This window comes from Neolamprologus multifasciatus, chromosome 6 (genome assembly GCF_963576455.1).
Source record: "Neolamprologus multifasciatus chromosome 6, fNeoMul1.2, whole genome shotgun sequence".
In the NCBI taxonomy this organism is placed as follows: domain Eukaryota; kingdom Metazoa; phylum Chordata; class Actinopteri; order Cichliformes; family Cichlidae; genus Neolamprologus; species Neolamprologus multifasciatus.
In genome coordinates, this window is record NC_140444.1 from 30,731,810 (window position 1) to 30,747,427 (window position 15,618).

Below are 15,618 nucleotides of genomic sequence, written 5' to 3' on the forward strand. Positions count from 1 at the left end.
GTGAGAAAAATATATATAAGAGCATCTCATAGTCACTCAAAGTCAGAAGAAATTTACTAAGTCAGTGTTACAATTTGCAGTTTTACGTTCCTTGTAGAACTTGGGTTTCGTACTTGTCACTCTTTGAGGAACTTTTATCAATTTCACATGTGCAAGAACGCCCTTTAAAATGTGTCTGTTTGCCAGCATGGTCAGTGTGAACGTTGCTGTGCTGTAAGATGATGCATCACTATGTCTTTTGTGTTCAAGCGTGTTCTTTACTTTTGTGCAGCCGTCTGGACAACAGTATGGACAACATGACAGTGATTGAAATCCAGGATGTCTGTAGCATCACCCTCGATAAGAGCCCTTGCGGGGTGAGGTTTTATTCACCTTTGATTATTGACACTCGAATGTTTTGAATTCTTCACTTAAATTCCTGACATATAAAAAAAAATTGAATGTCAAAAGTTTCTAACTTCTGTGCCGATGATTTTTCTTTCCGTGCCGTCAGCTGACCGACGCGGTGGCAAACGTGGCTCATGTCTTGCACTGCGCTGCTCGTAACAACCTGACCATGACAGAAGCCGTCGTCTTGAAGCTGGTTCTAGAGCTGACTCAACGTCTGAACTTGCTGATCAAGGAGCTCTCCACAGCAGTGAGTACTCCACGGTGACTTATAGCTTCACAACATTGCTTTCATAGGCTTGTGTTTTCACTACACACATCGCAGCTTCAGCAAATCAATGCTTCCTCATTCTTCATCCTCTGTAGAACTTCACGCAGTTGGAATCCGAGTTTAAGCAGATCTTCAGTGAGTCAAACTCAGCAAGTCTGACCCAGGAGCACCTGACGGACCCAGCCTTCATCCAGCTCTGGTTCAAGGTCAAGCTGCTGCCCCTCCTGCCCGACGTACAGCCAGAGCTCCTCTCCTGCCTCAGCACCAAGAACTTTTCTTGCCCCGTTTACCAAACCCTGTGAGTCAACCGTCTTCATTTCTCTTTTGTTTAACCGGATAGTGGTTTGGTGCAGTCGTTCTCACTTTGTCTTTGCCCTGCTGTGTGCAGTGTGGCGGCGCTCAGTGAACGCATGAACTTTTTGGATGCTGATCCGATGTACAGCAGCAACATCTACGAGTACTTCATCTACCCCTTCCTGCTAAATCACAACACCTCGGGTAAGAAGAGGACACAGACAACACAGATTAACACACAGATACTACAAAACCAGTTCTTTTGGCATTTATGTTAATGTTTGTACAAATGCTTCAGACCCCCAGTGTGTCTCTGCAGTTAATAACAGCGCAGAATGGCTGCAACTCAACTTTGGTTTCTTCTCGAGCTTTGCCTCTATCATCGACTTCTACACACTCAACCCTTATTTCTCTGGAGTAAGTTTGCAATACACAGATGTGCTCAGACTTAACGGGAAGCAGTGATTTTACTATACAGTAACTGTGCTCTCCTCTTCTGCTTTGTAACCCGCTCAGCTGGAGGCTCTTGACCTCCTGACTCCAAATCAGATGGTAGAGTTGCTGCTGTTGACTCTCCCAACTCCACCAGAGAAAGACGTTGTCATCAGACAAGTGTTTAACTTCCTGACGGAGTCACCTGCAGCCAGGAAGTACCCAGAGGTCCTCAGCGCTTTGGTCAGGCTCGCTGGAGAGGTAACAGCTTTGGCTGAGATGTGCACACAGCAAAATCTCCAGTGTTAAATTAACACTAGAGAGTGTACTGGAATATTTCTAACATTTTTGAGTTATTTTCCAGTGTTAGAACATCAGCACTGCTCAGTGTTAGTCATTGTTAATCTTCAAAACTGACTATGTTACTTTTAAAAATATAACACTGTCAAAAGTGTTAATTTAACACTCAACACTGTTATATTTAACACCCAGAGGAGTGGACCCATATAGACACTCTCTAGTGTTAATTTAACACTGGAGATTTTGCTGTGTAGGTGTCGAGCATGTTTTAGCCTTTCTCAAATATTAATCATAAAATATGCAATTTTTCAGATCAATCCTTCCTGCGACATCTACAAACAAATGTGAGTAACTTTAACCGGTTTTCTGACTAAATGAGCCTCACAATTCTTTCCAAACAGTTTTGTTCTTTGTATGAATCAGAAGAACAACCATGTTCAAGCTAAGGCTTCGTAGCAATGCATTAATGGCTAAAACTGAACCACTGCTATTGCTATTATTAATTCAGAAAAAATCAGAAAGAGAAAGAAATGAGATTACAATATACATTGTGGCATTAATATAGCTTATTAACTGGATTAATACAGGATAATGTAGAAAATTAATTACATGACAGGTAGTCATTTTTAATGCAGATTTAATTTCAGCTTTCAATAGTGGACATCACAAAAACTTAGGGAAAAAAACTGCGGCCAACTTCACAAGGTGACCCAGTTAGTTAGCATCTAGCAGCTTACCTCGTAACTTTAGAAGAAGTTTGTAATTTAAACAGGTGAAAACAAACACCAAAGTTTAAAAAAACAAACAAACCCACAACCAATTTTTAGGGCACATTTTATAAAAATTTATTTGTGTTGTAGGCAGACAGCTGAAGGTCTGATTGGCTCTGTTGGTAGCGCTATATACTCTTTATTTACGTGTGTGTTTTTGTTTTGTGTTCTTTTGTATCCCAGCTTTACACAGCTCTATGCAGCCATACCATCTCTGCCTCCAGAAATGGAACCAGTCACCTGGGCCACTATAGAAGCCCTGATAAACATTGCACCTGTCGGTACGTTTCACTGCCTCACAAACACAAAGTCAAAACGACTGAGTGCACAATGTAATGGCTTAAGCTAGTCCATGTAAGTAGACCTAAACCTCTGCTTTTGCTGACTGAAAATTTTTGATTTTCTGATTTGAACAGAGTGCGTGCCGAACCTCAGGGTGAGATTTTTTCTTCTATACAATTTAGTTTAAATCCCAACAAATCACAACAACTGTTGTCTTTTCTGCTCATATCACATCTTAATTTGAATGCTTTTAAGCTGTGGTTGTCACAACGTTTTGAATAATATTTCAATCATTGTTTTAATTTGTTAATCCCGTCTTTTACAGTGCCCTGCAAACCCGCTCAATGGTAAGACTTTTTTTGACTGTTGCCAGCGTAAACGCTAATACATTCTGTTTGTATGATTTCTGAAAAAAAATAATTTTCTGTTTTTTGACAGAAACTCAGAGCTGTGCAGGAGTCAACAGGTAACCCTTTTAATAGGATTTACATAGTAAGCAATGCTACTGCAGTTGTTTTGTATTCTGACGTGTATTTCCTGTCTTGTGTGACCCAAAGCTCTGATCTGCTGTCTTACTTGGACACCTTTAATCAAGTTCCCTGCAACGTCCCCTTGGAGGAATATGCCTGTGCACAGGTAATGATTTACTTTAACAGAGCCGGTGAGGACTCATTACTGTTTATTGCAGAGAATAACTACATGTCCTCTGTCTCTTTCACACATCCAGCTGGACAACTTCACAGCCAATCAACTGGCATCTCTTCTGATGTGTAATCTTCCTGGGAACAGCGCCCACTCCAAAACACTGTGGAAAATCCTGCTCACTAAAGTCTCCAACGTTTTAAACCCAGCCCTGGACATCCTGGCTAACATGGTTAATGACTTTAATAAGCTTTAACAAACAAATAAGGATTCATGAAATGAATCATTCAAACACTAAGTTACAAGAATTGTGACGTAGGGAAAAGTTAATCCGCCTTTAAAATAACTCAATTATCTCTTGTTTAGCCGATGCCCGTGATTCCATCAGCGTCACAGGTTTTGGATGTGATTGGAGAGATCAGAGTGTCGCTGCTGACAGATGAGCAGCTGCAGAACAGCGAAGTTATCAGGTTGTGGTTCTCAGGCCGCCTGAGGAGCTTCTTGCCTTACGCATCAGGAATGTTTCTGCGCTGTCTGAGCAGCACAAACCTGACCTGTCAGTCATACCAGGAAATGTGAGTATTTGTCAGAATTGCTGCTGAACAAGCCCAACAGCATGCCTCCAGTGTGGTTCACAGTTCACATTTTGAGTTCCAAGATTTCAGAGGATTTCTGCAATTAATATTTCTAAATTTGATCTGAACTTCATTCAGGTCTAGAATATTTCGTGTCGTATTCATTAATAAAAAAAAACTGTCAGCGAATAGAGTGTGGAGTTGTTAAAGAAAGACGCAAAGGTAGGCAGGGTAAAAGTGAAAACAAGATTTTTTTTTTTCGCTGAATAACCTCGGCCCTATTCCAGGAAGCAGGTTTACACAACAACTCTGTGTTTATTAACCGTGAGATGAAAGGAACTCTGTTTTTTTTGTTGTTGCATAAACAAAGTTATGCTCAACTCTCATTTTCTCTCCTCCACTCCTGCTGCACCTCAGCCAGCTGACTGACACTCATTTTCATTTCCTCATTCATAAAATCTATATCATAGGGCATGGCCGAGAGAATTAATCTGCAAAAGTTCACAGTTTTACTTACAATGAAATCCCAGTTAGCTGTTAGTTTGCTATTTTTCATATTTAAGATGAGTAATTACATTTTTAAAAAATCTGTTGTAAATGTAAGGAAGCGATAATAATGATTCATTATCAGATCAGATAAAATGGCTGATGAGGAGTGAGATGAAAACAGTCTGGAAAATCACAAACAAGTCAGTAAAGCTGGCACATGTCATTAAAGAAAACCAACCTTCGCAGTAACATCAAGAACAAAAAGACAAGTAGGACAGGAAGTGTAGAAGGCACGCAGATGAGACTAAATCAAGAGTCGAAATACAACAATATAGTAAAAACTGAAATATATTAAACAGAAAGCCAAAAAACTCAAGCACAAAAATTACTTCAACGGCACCAAAGTCCAAACAGCATCAAAATACAGCATAAAAAATGAATAAATAAATGAATAAATTCCAAGAATCAAAAGCAACACTAAACACAGGAGCAAAGACATACAGCGCATCTCAAGTTTACACAACACTCACCTGCACAGACAATGACGACAGATGAGATAAAAGTCAAACTTTTTTATGCAATAACAAAAAAACCAAAACAACAAAACCTCATCATAACTATGAAGCACGGTGGAGGGAGCATCGTGGTTTGGGATTACGGCTCACTTGGGCTCTCCAGTCATGAATGGGACAATGAATTCAACAGTGAAACTATCAGGGCCTGAAGCTGAGAGGTCTGAGCAGACAGGATAATCTATAGAAATTGATTTGAAAAAAGAAATCCCATCTCGTGGTTACTCTGTGTTCAGCTCACTGTAACAGTTGGTTTAGTCAAAAATCCTCCAAAGGGTTCTCTGTTATATCCATGCAGCACAAATATAAATTAGTTTTTCAATTACAAAATGTTATTGGTTAGTTAGTGTTTTCCTTTTTTCTTTCTTCTTTCATTTTCAGACTGCAGACGTTTATCGGCCAGTTTAACCAGATGACCTCAAACCAGCAGCAGTTGGTCTTGCAGGATTTCATACTGCAGTTCCTGACGCAGCCACACTCAGGTACGCGCATGCTTCGTGTTTTAATTTAACAACTAAAAAAATTAAATAAATAAAAATTCAATCATTTACAGTTATTTCTACTTTTTAAAAACTTATTCTAGATTCCAGCTGTGTGTCCACCTCCAACAGCACTGCAGTGTGGATACAGCAGAATTTCGGTCCATTTTCAGCACTTCTGTCGCTCACTGAGCTGATCCATCTCAACCCACAATTCAACCCTGTGAGATGGGACTTCGGTTAATTGACACGATTTTAAAAAATACAAACAGACAAAGCTGTGAACTAATAGAAATAACTCTCACTTGTTCCGTATTTCCTTTTAGATTGAAGTCTTGACACTCCTGACTGCACAACAGAGCGCAGAGCTGCTGTCGCTTCCAAATCTGCCGGACAAAGCTGTCATCATCAACGCGCTCTTTGATTACCTGACCGTGTCTGCTGAAAAGAATAAATTCACAGAGTTCCTGACCAACCTCACCGTGTTCATTCACCCGGTAAAAAGAGCAACTGCCTTCCTGTTAAGTCATCATTTTTACTTTCCTGTGCTTGTTAAAGTAATGATGTTTGCTTTCTTTCTCCTCCAAGGAAAACTTCACTTGCTCTTCATACAAAACGCTGTGAGTTTCACATCTACATATACTCGGCACTTTCGAAGTGGTTAAACAATTTTATATAATCTGGCACTATGATTAAAATCTGTGTGTTTACGTGTTACAGGTTTGCCAGACTGGACTTGGCCATACCTGTGGTTTCTCTTGGCATCGTTGCAACTATCACACAGACTAAAGAGGCTCTATCCCACCAACTACCACCTGGTGAGTGTTACATCAACATAAAGATTTAGAACAGTCTCAAATAATATCAAATCAATCAAAGTCTTATATCCAGCTTTGTCTCTTCACTGTTTCATCTTATTCCACACACCACCTACTCTATGGACACGCTAAATGTAAATTGTCAATAATTAGCAAGCGTCAGGAATGAACTGATTTTTTTTTTAAATACATTAAACTGATTTGCATTTCCTGTGTTTTTATTTCAGACTGCATCATCTTTGGAGAGGTAATTGTATGTTTTAGATTATTTGTTTTGTCTTACATTATTCTTAATATAGTTGATTTGTAATGTGCTCTGTGTTTGTTTCTCTTACAAGTGTAATGTCAGCACGGCAAATGGTAAGTTCTCCACTTCTTTATGCATAAAATGCAATTTTTTATTGTCAATTTATAACTTTTTTCTCTCCTTTTTTTGGTACAGAAACGGAAATCTGTATCGGTTTGAACAGGTAGGATTTACATGAACCTGTTGGAGAGTTTACTTTTTATGCAACATTGTCCCAGATGTCAACAAAGTACCAATCACATGTTTTATTTTGAAACCACAGAACAGCAGTTCAGCTCCAACTCACCAGCGCACAGACGAGCGGAAACCTCTGTGACTTGGCCGTTGAGGAACTGGCTTGTGCCTCGGTAAGAGCGTCACATAATTTTTTTATTTTTTTATTTTTCCTGTCCCATTTGGTTCTTTAGCCATCAGAATTGTTGCCTGAAGACCAACAAGGATACCCAATGGATTTATTTTGTCAAATGGATCATCACGGCCTTGCCGTATTGGTCCATTTGATCGACCTTTGTTGTTATTATTTATTTTATTTTATTTTCAGTTGTTACAGACGGGACAGACATGACTGAGGGATAGAAAAGGGAGAAAGAAAGATGAAGGAAAAGAAAATCAGAAGGGAAGAGGGACAGTGAGAAAGGGCACTTAAAAAGAGAAAGAAAAGAAAAAAAATCTCCTGGATCACCTGTTGAGAGAAAAAGAAGAAAAAACAAGCAAAAAAACAGAGCAACATACTAAACACAACACCATAATCTAGCTAAGTGTAAACAGCAGTAAATACCTAATATTGAATGTTGTTGTGTAGCAAGCAGGACCGACAGCGCACAATGTGCTTGGAAATAGCAGCCAATAAAGGTGTAGTTTATGTCTATGAACAGTGAACACCCGTGTGCACACCTGTGTGGATCAGCGCGCTTGTATTCAAAAGGTTTCCCCATGTAATGGTCTGCTAGAGGATGTAGAGAGCCATAGCCCTGTCCCCCAGGGCATGAAGCAGGCAGGGAGGAGATCCAGGCTCCAGACATCCAGAGGCGCCAGAGTGCGAGAGCCTCATGGAGCACCACCGGAGGGGCATCCGTGCCACCCTCCTGGGAAGAGCTGAGGAGAGCCCCAGATGAGGGGTCACCCAGTAGCCACGGAGCAGAAGCCAGAGGGGGCTGACGGCAGAGCCGGCGTGCACGCCAGCTCTGCCGTCAGCCAGCTGTGCCAGCTGTGCCAGCTGTGCCAGAGTGAACCGAGCCGCAGGCCCAGAGGTCGGAGGCCCGAGAGCCCCCTTTGCTCCGGAAGTGGCCTGACCAAGCAAAAAAAAAAAAAAGCGTCACATAAGTCAACAGCCGTCTGTGATTCGTTTTCACTTTCACTGTAGAGTCTAAACTGCTCTCTGTCGTCACGCAGCTGTCAACAATAACAGCAGAACAGCTGGCAACGATACTGAAGTGCAACCGCTCCTCCAGCTCGAGTGGGTCCAGACCTGTCTGGAAACTTCTCCTCTCCGAAACCTCTCAGGTCCTGGACCAGGCTCTGGATCTGCTCGTCAACACGGTATGAAAGCATTACACAATATTTTGTAAGACGAGAAGAACCTTCTGCAAACCGTCTGTTGTTGAAAGATAAGAAAAGTCAGTAGTTACATCACATTTTGATCTTTGTTATAGACTCTGGATGCCAACAGCCCAGCAGTGTCCGTGATTCTGGACACCATACAAGAACTCCAAATAGATACTGTCAGCACGGCCACCCTCAATGATCCAGCCTTCATCCAGACATGGTTTGGCCGCCGCCTTCTCCCATTTCTGCCAGCTGTTTCACCTGACTTCCTTTCATGTATCTCCACAAAGAACCTGACCTGCAGCTCCTACCAGGCCATGTAAGAAATTAGACCATACAAATTACATCAAATGTGACTGCCTTTCTTGGTATGCCAAAAGCCTGCCATTTTTTAATTAATCTAATCCCAATTTCAACTCAGTCTGCAGATTTTGAGTCAACTCCAGCCACAATTGACGTCTGCCAGGCAGATGTCTGTCTACACGCACTTCATTAAGGTTTTCCTGACCAGGAACAACAGCACAGGTACACTGCTGTATTACAGCCCAGTAACAATCAATGGCAGCCTATTAACAGTTACAGTCTATGTATTGTTCACGTCACATCTGAATTAATCCAACATTCAAACATGTTGATAGATTAGTGGGATTCAGGAATACTGTAATCCAGGGTAGTCATGTGTATTGCAAAGTGACATAACAATGTATGATAGATGCTTTTCCTTCAGCACAGTAAAGCTGAATTTCCTCTGTGTGTGTTTGTGGTTCAGACCCCGCCTGCAGCTCAGGCATTACCACCAGTGCACAATGGCTGCAGGTGAACATGGGAGGTTTTGCCTATCTTGCGACGTTCCGGGACATTCAGACGATCTACTCCAACTTCTCAGCGGTGTGTTATGATGCACTGCATTTTCTGTCTTTATACATCTGTTTTCTCGTGGGGTGGGGTTTCCCTCTGTGATAACCACAACTGTCACTGACAACATGTGTGTTTGCATATGCAGATGGAAGCCTTGTCACAGCTCACAGTCAGACAGCTAGCCGAGGTGTCCACAACACCTGGCCAGCTCACAACTTCTGAGCAAGTCAACATGGTGATGAAATATGTGCCTGACCAGTTTCTGGCTGCCTTCTTTGATGATTTCTCATCTGTTATCCTGGTGAGCATATATCATGTTATAAAGTCACCTGGTGTGTTTTGTTGATACTAGAAGTCAAGTCAAGCTGAGTTTATCTGTTCATCAGATGTAAAACATTCATACGTTTTGTGTTTATGTTTGCAATAATGGTAAACTCTAACATTTTTCTGGTTAGTCTTCTCACACAGAAGTTGAAGAAGGTCCTGTTACACCTGTTACATCTAAAAAACATGATTATTACTTTTGTTTTTTTCTGCAGGCTCCTGAAGACGCATTGCCTTCAGTCGTGAGGTCAGCCATGTTGCAAGTTGTGTTTGATCGTGCAAACCTCTCCCTTCCTTCGGTGAGTGATGCGGATGTAGAGGTGTGGCTTACCTCCCGGCTGCCACCCCTGCTGCTACAACTTCCACCAGGACAAGTTGCACCTTACTTCGGAATACTGGCGGGACGGAGCTGCAGCATTGAGCAGCTGGGGTGAGCACAAAGCTTCAAGCACCAAACTATGGAAGAATTTAAGCAATCTGACTGGAAATAAACCTTTGCATTTTTTTTGTTTCAGTGTACTGAACCTGAACGTGACTATCTCAACGCTCAGCACAGACACACAGCAGAAAATCTATGATCAAATCCTCCAGACCCTCAGAGGTAAAGCTAACCCAGGAAACCAGTAAACTCGGCTTTAATTTTTTTGTTGGCTGCTTTATGAAATTGGGCTGTAACATTCCAGTAAGCGAGTAGTCCATTCACATTTCTTAACATAATGGCTGCCAGCCTTGAGAAAGTGAGGGAGGAGTCAGACATTGAGTTTTCTCCTATGCTCGCTCTTGTTATTTTTTCATTAAACATGTATGTTTGTCACATTTTATGTGAATACAACAACAAGTGAAGCTTTATTTATTTATTTTATTCCAGATGGCTTAACAAAGCATGAGGCAAGTTCCAATATTATAACCTAGTTTGTGTCTCCACCTTTTCCTCTAGGTCCAACACCTCTCCGCTGCTACAGTGACAGCTACAACACCAGTTTCTATGGTTTCCTGGAGCAATCTTTCATAGGTTTCCAGTTTCCCAACCTCACCACCTTCCTGTCGCTCATGCCTCCTGACAGAATGAGTCTGGTGTGTTGACTTGAAAGATATCAGGAGTAAATATGATAAAGCAAGAGGAGAATGTCTTAATTTATGTCTTCTAATCTTCTAGATCATAAATTCCATCCCTCCATCGGAGCTTGGGGATTACCTACGACGTCCTAATGTTGTCGACAACAATGCACAGCTCTGCATGCTCTTCAACAGCTACAGCCAGACACCACAGTTTCTAGAAACTGTACGTAGCCCAAGGCACAAGCACACACACAAATGCAAACACAATGCAATGATTAAACACATTAATCTGTGCATTGCCTCCAGGAGTCTCTGCCGGAAGCGGTGAGGCGCTCCATCCTGCCCTGCGTCTGGCCCATGGCCCTCAGCAGCACCCAAACGTTGGAGGTGAACGCTTGGTTTGACCAACGCCTCAAGAACTACTTGCCCTTCCTCACAAAGAGCCTGATCAGTCCCAGTGTCATAAACAGCACCTCCTGCCTGGCCTTCCAAAAACTGTGTGTTTTACTACAGCACTAAATCCTGCTTTATATGTTTTTTTGTTTTGTGTTTTAATTTAGATTTGTTGTGTTTCAGTGTCTCAGTCCTTGGTGTACACAACTACACTACTGCTGACTTTGTGAGGGGAGACGTGTACAACACCATCAGGACTTACCTTTACGTCGGCTCAAGTAAGTCTTTCAAGCATGCCAGGGTCAAGGATCAAGTGGGATGCTAATTTAAGTGGGAAAAAAAGACATTGATCAAATGATATTCTACATGAAACTGAACAGCAACCACATGTCACCTAAAAACACAACCGCCTGAGCACAATTTAAATTAAAAGGAAAATTTAGTTGTACACTGTTAATAACAACACTTCACCGAGTTCTTTTGATTCCTCAGAGGCATCCGATGGAAGACAAAACACTGCTCAGTAGACCATTTAATACTTTATTACTTCTACAAGGGAGATGCGTCCTGCATGACAGGCTGCCGATCCCAAAATGCTGCTGTGCCCCTAACAGTTTTATTACAGAAGCGCTCTGATTCTAGTCTAAACAACAGTGTCTCAGTAACTTTCCACTGGAGATGGTCCCCTCTTATCTACAGGCAAACATGAGCGAGAGTCTGCAGCTTTCTACTCCCAAGGACACCTGGTCTCATGCCTTTATTTTTCAGGGCTGTGGCCACTTAAACTACACTATATAACTTTATAACACTTATTATTAAAAAAGCATAGCATTATTGAGGCACTGCAAATTATTTAATTCCAACAATACAAAATTCAGGGAATTGCAATTTTTCAGTTTCCCTTCATTTTGCAGCACCACAGATTGCTGTGCTTTGGATATATGTGTATATACCTAATACTCATCTGTGTGTAACAGTAGAACAAATTCAATACACTCAGTAATGTGAATTATGAGGATACAGTATATCTCTTAAGGTTTGCTGATATTAGCCAACGTTGTCACTCTCTGCCTTGCTACATTAATACCCGAGAAAGAAGCAAAGCATTAACATGATAACAAAGAGCTCAGACCACCCTACACATATAAAGTAATTAGTTCCTTTGCTGTCACTGGTAGATCTTCATTTTTTGCAGTTAGCAACCCTTTATTCAGGACTTTTCCTTTAGAGTCATTTTCTTAAAAAAATATTACTTTATTCACATACACATAGTATAGTACACATACAGTATAAATACATTAAAAGCAAGACAGCAGCAATTTTTCACTGATGCTTGTCCCCGTCATCGTTCTTAATAAGGTTCAAAGTGTCACGGGTTGCCAGGGCAAGCCATCTGAATTATTAAAGGACCCAAAATGCAGGTGGCTTCTGAAGTGAGCGAGCTTTATTGTGACAGTGACGTACCAAACAAAGGAACGGGTGGCAAGAAACAGAACTGAAAACACTCTAAACTGGGAAAACTAAAACTTAAACAACAAAACCTGAACATGAGTGAGGGTAACTTGCAGGGAGGACAGCGCGGGGAGAATGCACAGGGAGACTGCACAGGGAGCCAGAGGGAGATGCACAGAATGACAGAGGGGAATAACGCAGACGAAGCAGCAACGCACACACGAAAACACAGGGCTTAAATACACACAGGGCAATCAGGGAATGGAAAACAGGAGGGAGGCACGGCTGGGAGTAATTGGACGTAACGAGACAAGGGGAGTGAAACTAGAAACACTGACAAAAGACACGAACCTTCAAAATAAAACAGGAAACACACAGACTGAACACAACACACACAAACTTAACACAGACTGGGGGACACAGAACACAGGAACATGAAATGAAAGGAGAGTACAAAAACCCAGAATAAACAAAACCACAGAATAATAATAAACTTAAACATAAACACGGAGTCACAGACTCTGGACGATGACACAAAGATTTTGTCTTTTGTAACTTTGTCTTGATTTAACATTTTTGGATTTTAAATGATAGCTTTAACTTTAAGGAAATTATATTTGCTTATATTTAGACCAATCGGCAGACTGTTGGATAACATTGTTTATTCCAGTAAAATCTGCCAGCTACTGTAGTAACAGTTTGTTATGGGCAGCATTTTTTATTGCTTACTTTTTACATTTGACTTCGAGAATTTACAGCAATTTAAAAAAGGCTATGGTGGAGTAAAATTACTATAGATTATATTTTTATTTATTCTGATCTTTATCATTAGTGTTTATTGTTCACATCTTTTTTTTTCTAGCCTCAAACCCAAAGTGTTACTTCCCCAGCGACCCACAACTGAATTCCACAGCTTGGTTTGCTCAGTACATCGGGTCTTTCGTCTCTTTCCTCACTCTGGACGATGTTGTGACATTTGGATCTGAGTCGGTAAAGAATCAACATTGGCGGAAATTTTGAAATGACGCTTTTCTACTTGGATTCAAATGCAGCAAAAAAAAAAAACAGTTGATAATTTCATGACCTACAGACGCACTTTACTCCCCTCCCTGCAGGTCATTCAGGTCTTCACAGTGAACCTTCAGAACATCGCTCTTTTCAACACCTCTGTCTTACCTGCAAACCTCACAGAGTACTACACCACCCTTTTATATCAACAGGACAGCAACTTCAACCCCTTACTGTGAGTTTAAATCTATACAATGTGTTGCGTTCTCCAGCCACAAATCCTGCATTTTTCTGTAAGTGTTGTTTAACCTTCTTTTCAGCCTTCCTCTCTTGTTTCGGTGTGTCGCTCCTGGTCCAGCATTTACCCAACTGAGTCCAAGCAACACTTTGATAGTTCTGCAGAATCTCACAGTTCTCTGTACAAACCGGGACCCACAAGTAAGACACTAACATTTAAAGAAAAGAAAAACAGCTATGTGTGCAATCTGCTGCTAAAATCTAACTACATTTAATACAGGATAGGTAAGGTCAACTAGACATGAATGTTATAAGATTTCAGTCTTTTAGAGATTCAGCATCTTGCCTGGTATTTTGGTAAAAAGTAGTTTATTATTTCCTTAAATTTGTCACCCACATAAAATTGGGTTTAGTTTCACTTGCAGGCTCCTGTTTTGAAGCTGATGTTTATTATTTAGAGTGGTGTAGAGCTCTTTGTTCTGGCAGTACGTGATTTTAAGAACGCTGAAATGGAAAGATGAATAAAAGAGCACTAAGCTCTCCTTTATTAACTTGATAAAGTTTTGTTCCCCAGAATATTTACACTGTAGACATAAATTTGACTCTACTGACAAAGTTTTTCTCTCACGTGTGAAGGTCACAGCTGCTTTGGCAGGAAACTTTGGTCAGAACATTGACTCCACAGTCATTTCTGCCCTCGGCAGCCAAAGCACTGGCATGTCGCTGAATCAGATCAGCTCAATCAAACCCCAGGACTTAATAAACTCCATCGGCACTCTCTCCACTGTGACGGGCTGGAGCGAAGGCCAGGCCATGACCATCATCCAGTCTCTGCTGTCTTCGGGCATCATACAGGTTGCAGATTTTAGACTGAATCCTGACTTTAGAAAAATCAAAATCATCTTTGTGGTCATACTCACTTATGCGTGTGCTGCTTCCATCCTTTCCACCAGATCAACAGCTCATCATCGCTGATAAGTCTGGGCACTCTCATCATTGGTGTACCTTCCAGAGTGTTCTTGAGCATCTCCGGTAATCAGCTGATAAGTGCCTCCCAAACTCCTTCACTGGTGGCAAACCTCCTTTCTGGTCCTCAGATCATCCAGCAGGTCTTTGTCAGTCAGGTATGACAGGTTTTCTGTTACAGGTTTTGTTTAAGTAGATCACAAACTCGACAAAAATAGAAAGAAAAAACACATGGGATGGGGACAGCTCAGAAAACTAAAAGTTTACCGTTTTTCTGGGTACTTGTACACCTAACCACAACCCACTATTACAAATGTTGGTTTCACTATCCAGTTTACCCTTTCAATCTATGAGTCAGTCATACAGATTTCATGCAAATCTATAACTTGAGCATGATTTGAACTGCACACTTCCATCAGCTGCTTTGGGTGAAGATAGAAAGCTTTCCGCAGAGAGTTAACTCACAATGCTTCCCATCTTCTCTCAGATCATATCAGTGAACACCAGCAACGTGCAAGTGATCCAGAACGTTCCCGATGACCTGGCCACTGAGATCCCTCGATCCCTGCTGGTGGGCTTCTCCAGTAGCAACGACGTTATAACCATACTCAACAGAAAGGAATGGAAACAGCAGCAGGTAGAAGATGAAACCCTCAGCTTAGTTTTTATTGTCGTGTTGTGCTACATGCCTGTTATTACAGACTCTTTTTGTTTGTTTGTTTTGTTAGGCTGAATTGTTCTTTGAGTCGGTAGCTACAGAGAGCGCCTCTGCACAGCTGGGAGGTCCAAACAAGTGAGTTCAAATCAGTCTGGGAGATCAATCAAATCAATCAAAACAACCTGCAAATGTAGAGTAGAGCTAACTGTGTGTGTGTGTGTGTGTGTGTGTGTGTGTGTGTGTGTGTGTGTGTGTGTGTGTGTGTGTGTGTATGTAGTTTGTCATCCTCTGTGCTTCAAGGGTTCACATGCACTGGAGTGAGGAACATTGGCAATGGGCAAGTCAAGAACCTGATCAAAGCCTATCGGAGGTCAGGCAGCAGGAAGGTTAAACTAGTGGAGTCTCAGGTACAGTATTCAAGGCATTTATGGGATATTTAAAATGTCCTTCATATCTGCTCAAATATTAAAAAGTGAACATATTGGACATCAAAGGAGAAA

The 15,618-nt window shown here is 41.3% G+C and overlaps 1 protein-coding gene across 1 annotated transcript in view; it reads left to right on the plus strand.

Moving 5' to 3' along the window:
* Positions 1–15,618, plus strand: part of mslnb (mesothelin b) — a 64,999-nt gene that overhangs the window by 15,828 nt on the left and 33,553 nt on the right. Inside the window, exons 11-52 of the mRNA XM_085162255.1 lie at positions 272–356; positions 494–637; positions 754–956; positions 1,047–1,156; positions 1,251–1,369; positions 1,469–1,645; positions 1,997–2,028; positions 2,638–2,735; positions 2,871–2,890; positions 3,062–3,083; positions 3,175–3,202; positions 3,294–3,372; positions 3,464–3,610; positions 3,745–3,953; positions 5,396–5,496; positions 5,598–5,716; positions 5,820–5,990; positions 6,082–6,113; positions 6,214–6,311; positions 6,539–6,558; positions 6,650–6,671; positions 6,754–6,781; positions 6,881–6,965; positions 8,011–8,157; positions 8,271–8,482; positions 8,585–8,688; positions 8,933–9,051; positions 9,167–9,322; positions 9,561–9,775; positions 9,861–9,946; positions 10,283–10,419; positions 10,502–10,627; positions 10,711–10,901; positions 10,981–11,075; positions 13,112–13,239; positions 13,365–13,492; positions 13,578–13,695; positions 14,131–14,349; positions 14,448–14,618; positions 14,948–15,097; positions 15,189–15,253; positions 15,396–15,525. Of these exons, the coding sequence (XP_085018381.1) occupies positions 272–356; positions 494–637; positions 754–956; positions 1,047–1,156; positions 1,251–1,369; positions 1,469–1,645; positions 1,997–2,028; positions 2,638–2,735; positions 2,871–2,890; positions 3,062–3,083; positions 3,175–3,202; positions 3,294–3,372; positions 3,464–3,610; positions 3,745–3,953; positions 5,396–5,496; positions 5,598–5,716; positions 5,820–5,990; positions 6,082–6,113; positions 6,214–6,311; positions 6,539–6,558; positions 6,650–6,671; positions 6,754–6,781; positions 6,881–6,965; positions 8,011–8,157; positions 8,271–8,482; positions 8,585–8,688; positions 8,933–9,051; positions 9,167–9,322; positions 9,561–9,775; positions 9,861–9,946; positions 10,283–10,419; positions 10,502–10,627; positions 10,711–10,901; positions 10,981–11,075; positions 13,112–13,239; positions 13,365–13,492; positions 13,578–13,695; positions 14,131–14,349; positions 14,448–14,618; positions 14,948–15,097; positions 15,189–15,253; positions 15,396–15,525 (4,846 nt within the window). The remainder of the gene's footprint in view (positions 1–271; positions 357–493; positions 638–753; positions 957–1,046; positions 1,157–1,250; positions 1,370–1,468; positions 1,646–1,996; positions 2,029–2,637; positions 2,736–2,870; positions 2,891–3,061; positions 3,084–3,174; positions 3,203–3,293; positions 3,373–3,463; positions 3,611–3,744; positions 3,954–5,395; positions 5,497–5,597; positions 5,717–5,819; positions 5,991–6,081; positions 6,114–6,213; positions 6,312–6,538; positions 6,559–6,649; positions 6,672–6,753; positions 6,782–6,880; positions 6,966–8,010; positions 8,158–8,270; positions 8,483–8,584; positions 8,689–8,932; positions 9,052–9,166; positions 9,323–9,560; positions 9,776–9,860; positions 9,947–10,282; positions 10,420–10,501; positions 10,628–10,710; positions 10,902–10,980; positions 11,076–13,111; positions 13,240–13,364; positions 13,493–13,577; positions 13,696–14,130; positions 14,350–14,447; positions 14,619–14,947; positions 15,098–15,188; positions 15,254–15,395; positions 15,526–15,618) is intronic.